Source organism: Pleurodeles waltl, chromosome 12 (genome assembly GCF_031143425.1).
Source record: "Pleurodeles waltl isolate 20211129_DDA chromosome 12, aPleWal1.hap1.20221129, whole genome shotgun sequence".
In the NCBI taxonomy this organism is placed as follows: Eukaryota; Metazoa; Chordata; class Amphibia; order Caudata; family Salamandridae; genus Pleurodeles; species Pleurodeles waltl.
In genome coordinates this window covers 675243085-675252397 of record NC_090451.1, presented here as the reverse complement: position 1 = coordinate 675252397, position 9313 = coordinate 675243085, and the positions used below count along the sequence as shown (strand labels likewise).

General features: G+C 42.4%; 1 protein-coding gene across 1 annotated transcript; it reads right to left on the bottom strand.

Annotated features, from left to right (window-relative positions):
• Nucleotides 1–226: 226 nt before the first annotated feature.
• On the bottom strand, nucleotides 227–7191 carry LOC138267197 (extracellular calcium-sensing receptor-like). Its single transcript, XM_069216048.1, has 3 exons — nucleotides 7144–7191; nucleotides 6201–7046; nucleotides 227–286 (listed from the first exon to the last, which is right to left on the bottom strand). The coding sequence occupies exons 1-3, from the start codon at nucleotides 7189–7191 to the stop codon at nucleotides 227–229; spliced, it is 954 nt and encodes a 317-aa protein (XP_069072149.1).
• Between the last annotated feature and the right edge of the window lie 2122 nt (nucleotides 7192–9313).

Sequence of the window (9313 nt, the reverse complement as noted above, 5' to 3'; positions counted from 1 at the left end):
GTTTCAGGAGCTACACATCCTGTTAAGCAGAGTAGCCCGGCTGCTGAGCACAACCAGTACGGCAAGTTTTCTTTTTCTTATTTTGTCCCTCCCCCCCCTGGAAGCTGCTGGATTTAGGTGCTGTGCCTGAGTCTCGTGTCTTCCTGGAGGGGGTGGAGGTTCAGCATTTGCTCCAGTGTGGCCTCCACGGTTGGGATCAGGCGAGTGTGTGACATTAACAAGGCTCTTAATTGCTGCTCAAGTAAACAGATAATTCTTTCCTCAAGCACAAGTTTTCATTTTCTTCCTAAAAAGGGCAAAGTAACAAAAAAGAAAAAAAATCACATCCTGAACAGTAATTCATAACAGTGATACATCAGTATACTGTCAAAGCTTTACCGCATTCTCATCCACAATCACATATTTGAATCTAGTGTACCAATAACTTCTTATTCATTTATTTATCCTCTAAAGTACAACACCCTAAACCAATCTGTTGTCATATTTTTGCAATTAACTTATAACATGCCATTGGCTCTGCTTCCACAACTGTTTCTAAAGTAACAGAATCATCTTAATACACCTTTGCTAACACTCACCCTTGTGTTTCACTGTAGAAATAGGACTACAACCATTCACACACCTCACAGGGCTAACATATATAGGTTCATATGAGGGTCATAACAGTAGAGCTTGTATAGTTCCATTTTTTGTTTTGTAATTTAGAAAACAGTACTTCCTTTACTGACAAGTATATACAGTTGAAACACTTCATGTTTTAACGTAATCCGCAAATCTTGCTCACATCTTTCTGCATTATAATATGTACCTCTCAAAAGCTATACTGTATAAACACACCTACAACTCCGTAAACTGTTTTTCACTTTGTAAACATAGTGTAGGGTAACTTTACCAACATTAGGGCACTTACTGACACTTCACAACAAAGCTTATATAGAATATATTATTAAATACCTGAACTTGAGGTTCTTTCCTTTAGGAAGATGAAGACACCAGTGTCTTTCAGCTCCACATAAATTCACTTCTGCTAAACACAACTCAAACAGACTTTTTTGTGTTCCAATGTACCAAGGACAAACTGGGCTATCTCTGGTTCTGCAGCCAATACCATCACAGCATTTTTTCAACCATGTAATAAGATTTCTCATTGGGATTTTAAACCTTTGTGGCAGACCCAGTAATATTCCATATGGGTTTCACGAGTGTCTGGTGGGATTGTAACATTTAAAAACAATAAGAAACAACCATCCACTCATCACAGTACTTATCTCTTACACACCTTCTCTGAAAAACAAGGACCACAGAACTCATCTACTGATTTCTACTATTTGCGATCCTGCAAGAGTCCTGCAAGATTGTAGATGCACTGCCAGCAGGCAATGGAGTTGTGGTTGTTTCCTGAATGGCTGGTGGATACAGCTTTAACTGGGATCAGTTCAGACCACTACAGTATAATGGGCTGAAGGTGGGAGAGAACTTTGGAGGTTTTTGATGCCCTTTTGACAGCAGTATACCTCATCTACAATGACATAATGTTGATAAAATCCCAAGGAGAAAAGCACCCTTTTCCCACCTTTCCCTTAGAAGAAAAAAGGGATGGGAAATGCTGATAGCAACAAGATACTATCTTAAAAAAGTGATGCTAGACAATATTGAAAAATCATTAATCAGTGGCTTCTTAGGTACAATTCGAATGAGTTGAGGCTAAAATGAAAGTTTTGGACACCACAATGAAGGATATGAGAATAAAAACACAGCAAACAGAGGGGCAAATGGACAGACTAGAGGAAGACATGGGGTAGAGGCTAGAAGAAGGCAAAGGATATAGGCTAAGTTTGAGGTGGATAGCTGGGGTGATGGTGTAGAAGGAAGGAATGAGTCATTTCAAAATCACAAAAAACATTCAACATTGGGATTTTGAGATATCAGGCTGGTGGGTCTGTGATAGAAAAGACAGAAGCATTGTTTTCTGAGTATCTTTCCCACCCTGAGTACTCTGACTGTACTCTGATCAAGAAAGTGTACGGATTCACCTCTTGGAGAGGGAGCTTTTCCTAAGAAAGTGATGACAGTACTGTCATTGTGCTCCTTCTTATTAAAAAGGTTGTGCTACTGATTTATGCTTTGCAGGTGGAAGGTAGGAGGATCATCTTGTTCCCACATATCAGCTCGACTATGCAGGCCAAAACAAAGGTGCTCTGGACTGTGGCACTACAACCGCTCACTTAGAGGTCACATCCTCCATATTGTAAATGGCAGGGCTGAAGGTGGTAAACAAGTTCAGAGAGCAACAAGGAAGGTGCTGGAGTGGTGAACTCTGACTGTCATTTTGCAGCAGAGGTTCTGATAATGAATTAGATAATCCCATTTGATTCCCCTTGTAAGCATATAGGACTATTGGGGAGGAGGCGTGTTAATAGCACTGGCATATTTGTGGTATCTTGATGTGGTTCCTCTCTCCTTGTACATCATCTGTATTCCTGCAAGACCCAGCCTTCTCTTCCTTTTTTTATGCCTTCCTCTCCTTCCCTTGAATTATCTGTTTTTGTCTCCACCCCTTTTCTCGCCTTTTGTTTCCTTTCCAGAATTTCTTAGTGGGCATGTTTGGTAATAGGGTCCTCATTTGAAGCATTATGTAATTAATTACTCACCTGCTTAAGTGTTGGGTTTGTTCAAAACATTGAAACTAGTGTGTCAGGTTACATGAGATATATATTGGGGCACATCTTGGTGATTGTTGTCTTGTTCTATTCTAAAAAATGTTAAATGACATGAAATTAAGTGCCTCATTACGAGTTTGAAGGGCAGCGAAGGCCGCCCACCAAACTTGTTAGGATAGAAGACCGTCAGTTCGGTCTTCTGCCCGCTGGCACTATTATGAGTTGGCCGCTGGCCCAGCGGGAAACTACCCCCAACATTGGCGAGCCGGCAGCAATGTTGCAGTGCGTTGGGTGTGACAGCACCTGTCATGCTTTTCACTGCCTGTAATTTCTGCAGTAAAAAGCGCAATGGGGCTGCCCATGGGGGTCCCACTGGCACCCCATTTCCACCAGCCTTTTTCTTGGTGGTGGAACCACCATGCAAAAGCTGGCGAACACGGGATTTGTAATCCCCATGGCAGCGCTGCTCTGGCAGATTAACGCCGCCTGCACCACCGGGCCATCAGCCGGCTAAAAAGTGGAGGTGAAGACAGTCGGACCGTGGCACTTTCACCACGGTCATAATGAGGCTGTCGGACAGCCGCATTGGCAGCAGTCCTACTGCCACGGCGAGTCTGGTGGTCCTAGGACCGTCAGAGTTGTAATGAGGGCCTAAATATCATTTCTGACTCGCTTCTCCTTGGAGTTGGCTTCATACTGTATAAAATACTTCTCACAAAAAGAGAGCTTGATATTCTAATTACTCAAATCTATGCAGTGTGTGTATTAACCCATCAAACACTATTGCTGGCATTTTAAACTATGAGCCATATGTTTCACACAGATGACAGCAGCCGGCACTAATCCTCCTTAATTCACTTATTGGGTCTGATGTTTGTAATGTTAATGTAGCAGTTTACAGGACATTTGTTAAAGACACTGTATTTTGAAAGTGTATGTTAGTTTCATTTTGTGCACAAAGCAACAATTTTAGACAGATGAGACGGCTTCCACAATATTTAAAATTGTTCACACTTTCTTCCTGCCACTGATGGCACTCCTTCGCCCCCCCCCCCAAAAACATTTCTTTCACCCTAAAACCAGCACCTCATTCAAGTCACCCACCACTATATGGCATTTTTAGTTAAGTATTATCTTAGATGAACATCTCCTTCACTTGTGGCAGACTAGTATTCTCTTTCTATGTGAATGAATTATTTTTGCAGGCTGGCCAGATATTGCTACAAGCACAGGCCTTGGCCCCAGTTTTACTTTGACTCTCACATGTTACTGGCACCATGCCGGGCCATGGAAAAGAAGATAATAAGAGAAATGAACATATGCCTACATAGTGCTTCACAATACATTATGCACGCTGTGCTTCTGCCCCATTCGGGGCATTTTTAAGGGAAGTTGTGAACTGATTGTAACTGCCACCAACCCAGCAGCACAGAAGTGTGTGGCGAATCGCTCCTCAGCTACCGCAATGGTGCCCTAGCCTTACTGCCCGAGTGAAGGCGTGGCACCATAGTATCTGCCAATCACTGAAACACATACTACAACAGACTTAACGTGTCCCTCTATAAAGAGATTCAAGCTATGTCAAACCTCACTGAGAAACTGACACTGTAAACACGCCACAACAAAAGGATGGCTAACGCAAAGCAATACCTAGTTAAACTCCTATAAAGACTCATTTAACAAAGTTCTGGCATACGATTTAGGGGGTAAGCACAAATATAGGGTGCCAGGCCCTGCTGGGCCCAGGTGGCTATGGCCCTGGGCGCATCGCAGTCACCCTGCCACTATGTTCACGCAAGCTCCCTTCCCTCTTACTGACGACTGCATGGAGCACGGTGCCAGGAGTGCACTGCTCCGTGACTCGCAGCGATTAACACAGCAGCTTCACCCCGGTGCTGGCTGCCTTACAACACAATAACAAGTGGCTGACTGCCACTGATGTGCGTGACTGTATAAGCACATGTATGAGAGAGAGTATGCGTGCCTGCTATATTTTAAACACAATTTCTTTAAACATAAATGTAGAAACAATCCTGTGTTCCCTCCCTAATGACAATGCTATTAGTCAGTTGTTGTACACCACATATGGGACCTAATTTCTTATGATACCTTAAGCAACATTATATTCTGTGAAATCAAACTTACGATGTCTTTGTATATTTTAAGGTGAACTCATATGTGATAATGAAGAAAAGTGAGGCTTGGTAAATTAAATATTTGCCTAGGATCACACAGTTTGGTCAAGCGGGGAAGCCAGAATTGGTCACAGGATTCTGCTTGTGTATTATGCAGGTCAAACCTTGGGACCATGTGGTACCTTGCTTGTGCCATGAAAATTGGAAAGAACTTTTACGCTCCACTACTTTCAAAAGTCACCAGCTGCCACTGGCACGCACACCTTTCCATGTTTACAAAAGTTAGTATCTACTACGCAAAATCAGTCGTCTGTTGGAAACTTTTTCTGTAGAACCCAAATGTTGTGTGGAGCACAATCAATAGAAGTCAACTGTCACTCACACACAGAGTTACTCATGAATGCAAACATTTATAACGTGCTGAATACCTCTACACAGCTATTTAGCATTAGGGGGAAATGCATTTTGTAAATATTAATATTCATTAGCTACACCAAAGCAGCGCAAAAATGTGTAGAATTAATATGGTAGTTGCTTGCCACTCTGTAAACTGTAAAACAAACTAGCACACTCATTGGATGATGTCATCAGAAAAGACATCTATGATGTAATTTGAGATGTAATCAGTGATGTCATAAATTATGCAAGAGAACATGTCATATGTGATGTCATATGTGAGGTCATATGTAGTGCATAGTGGGGTGAAAGTTATACTTAGAGCTGCTAACTATAACTGGTGAATTTTTGTGTTCTGGTTTAGTGCAAAATGTTTGCCGCTGAAAAGTCCACCTAACTATAATGTTACTTTAATCTTAGGGTTTTTCAGTGAATCTATATCCATATACAGTATATGTATGTATATATGTGTGGGTGCATGTGTGTGTGTTGCCTGCAATGTTGTGATGAACAACTTTAGTCCCTGCGAGTAGTACTTCAAATGTCATCTCTGTAATCATCATCAAAGTATTATTCCACCACAAACTGACAAGTATTAACTCAAAGGTTGTGTGTCTTAAAAAGTTGAGACTTTGGAAAGAAGATACTTTCATTCTCTAATTACAACACATTAAACACTTTGGTGGCATATATATGAATCTTGTTGTAGTCTATGATACCTATTAAAACCGGTTGCATACCAAAAAATAATCTGTGTGATGTCTGACAAATACTTTTTGTAGTGTTATAATGATTCTAGTACCACTACTTTCTATATACTTTTAAGTGCACAGTAAGAAAAATCGTTCTATGAAAGCTATAGCCTGACAAGTTCTACATTTTTAATCGTAGATTAAAAGTGCAAGAACTAAATTGTAACCGGCAAGAATAGTGGGGCAAACAAAATGGAGACACTAAACAAACAATAGCAGCATTTTACTAATTGGAACAAATGAGGCTCATGTCGCACCTGCCATGGGTTAATATTCTCCAGGTCAGCACATGTGTAGTTAGGGAAGGGACCATGGCCTGGCTCACATGACTTCATTTCTCGTAGGGCAGTAGCTACGGCATACACGGCATTGTACACATTGTAGTTGATTCTCAGGTCCGAATCATCTAGGTATTGAAGGTTGGCTTGCTCCATCTTCTCTGTGCCAGTGCAGAAGGCTTTGCTTGTGTTGAGTTGGCTGTTAGCCAACATCCCATTGCCTTCGTCTTTGGGCCACTGACAGCTGAATGCTGTCTCCCAAAACAGCTGAACAAATGGGTCATTTGGAAATGTGAAAGGGCTGACCTTCTGCAGGAAGCTTTTAAAACCTGGCATCTCACCCTCATAAATGGCAAACCCAATGGTGCCAGCAAAAGGCCTAGCAATAACGGAGGGTAAATATGCGGGGACAGACCAAGCTTCAGTGGAAATCCAGGTCCTTCCTGTAATCTTGTACTTTGAATATTCAGTAAAAAGGATGTGCAGGTAATGCCCAGGTGTGAATGCGATGATGACATTTGCAGAGGAGCTTCTGATCACCTCCAGGATTCTGCTGGTCTTCTGGGTGATGTAAGGACTCGGATCAGGTAGATTCTCTTGGAACGCTAGGCAGACCCCAGAATTCTGCAAGACTTTGTTCAGAATTTTAAACCCCTCTAGTCCATAATCATCACTGCTGTACAGCAAACCGACCCATGTCCACCCAAAATGCAGTACAAGCTGGGCAAGTCCATGAGCCTGATGTACAGTGCTTGGAATGGTGCGGAAGAAAGATGGAAACAGGACTTTATTGCTGAACACTAGACCAGACGAATAGAAACTGACCTGTAAAAAGAGGAAGATGAGTTATTAAACTAGAAAAACTGAATTTAAATTATTTTTGGTTTGATTTGAAAGAGGCACTCTATATAAAAATGGTTACCTCTTGTTCTAAGTTTCTGATGCAGGGACTCTGGGACTGATGTATCATCTTTCTTCACTCTTGCAATGCCCTGCCCTTCCCAAAGAGGCACAGTTCCTTGCAAAAGGAAAGAAAAATGGCACATCAAGGGCACATCCCCTCCTTTCACCTGATGTGCAAAAAAAGTATACATTTTTTTAATGCATTTTTGTAAATTTTCATGCAGTGCTGCTAAAATCTGCAAGGATGACAGAGTGGTTTACAATAAAGATTCACTGTACACATACAGGAGAAAGTCATGTGAGGGGGGGTTTATATTTTTTTCATTCTGCCATACACCATAAAAGGCAGGTACAAAGAAAATTAATTTGTAGTCATTAACAAATGGGACATAGAATAAAAAACCTGTTAACATACAATGATGAAAGATGTACGCTCAAACCTTCACAAGGTGGTAAATACAGAGGCGGCTTGTTCGCAATGGCAAACTAGTGTCACTCCCCTGGCTAAGCCAGGAGGTGAAAAATAAAATGATATTGTTTTATCTTTCATCTCCTGGCTCAGCCAGCAGTGTGTTCAGGGCGGGGCTGGGCCATGGGAGGTGGGAGGAGTGGAGCGGAATGCACTAAGTGCGCATGTGTGTTTGGTCCACCGTCTTAGGTTTCTCTAGCTTGGCTGTGTACACAGCCAGGCTGGAGAAACAGCACAGACTCCAGGGTTGTGTCTGAGCAGCAGTCCAAGCCGCTCAGACCAATCCTGGTGCTGCAGTGCCAGGATTGCTGGGGAGCTTGTGCTGGTGTCACCATAAGAAGACCAGAGGAGCAACGCGGCAGAAGGAGACGGCAGGGATGAGGAAAAGGTATGTTTTGTTTTTATTATTATATATTTTTTAATTTGTCTCCCCATCACTGTCCCACCACCCGCCCCTCCCGTTGAGATTAATGACGGCCCCTGCTGGGTAAATACAAGAACACGACTTGTACAGAATGAGTGTGAATATAGGATGCATGTACACATTCACTGCTTACGTAAGTAGAGATTATACACATCTTCAGTGAAGTTTATTTAAAACAATGTCAGCGTGTGCACTGTTAGGTCATGTCTAAAATGCAAATAGCACATGTTTTTGCCTATTCTGACATGAGCAATTATGGAATGTGTAAGGCTTTGCTTAAGTAGAGCTAGTGGTTGCCAGGGGGGCACCTGCACTCATTTATTGAGACCAGCACTTATTATTCCTCTTCATGCATTTACAGTCCACAAGAGAAGAAAAACATACAGAAAGATGGAAAACTGTGAAAAAGGGAGATGGCAGGAACCTGCAAGAATGAGATAAAAGGACAGACAGTCTCTGGAAGTGGAAGAAAAAGGCCTGAGGTGGATTCCATACTACCCAGCCTTGGTATTCAGTACACCGGTGCCGCTGTGTGCCTCTGAGCAGAACTTTGGGCACCAGTACTTTCTGTTCTTCAACTCAAGCTCTGGTGTGAGGTTTCCTGTCATGATTCATGCCATGTTGTAACTGGCAAAACTATTCAGGCAAACACCCGAAAGAACAGTAATTACTCAAAACCAAGGGACAAATGAATTATTATTTCACACAATACAGTGTAGCAACCAAACTTGGTCACTGCAATGCGTAAAAGGGTAAGAGAAAGACAGTCTCATATCTACAAGGATATGGTGTTGCTGCTCTCTTTCCAAGTGCTGGCACACAATGTCAGTGCCTAGTGCTTTGCACATATCTCTGCACAATACTGCAAAAATGTGTGTGGGGTGGTCTAGCACTGGTTCTGCACTGGAGACTCTCCTGCCAGTACAAAATGAAGGGTGGGCAGAACTCGTGGAGTTTCACTCCACAGAATTCCACGGAGTTACATAAAAAGTTTACGAGATTCCACAGAGTTCCACGAGTGGGCAGAATTTGGGCAAGTCCCGCTTCTAGTGTGGATTTTTTATGATGGAAACTTGCTCCATGCTGTAAAATCAGCACTAACAGCACCACATGGCATGCCAGAGGGCACTGCTTCTTTCTGACGCTTGAGTAGACTTTTTAGTCGAGAGGCTGAGTTCTCAAAACACAAACTGTTGTGACTTGCTGCAACCACTTGCAATGAGAAATCTTGGTGGGAGGTGTTCTATCACCCCAAATTGTTCCAGGAGACACAAAATCTCACTCGCATTCACCCAC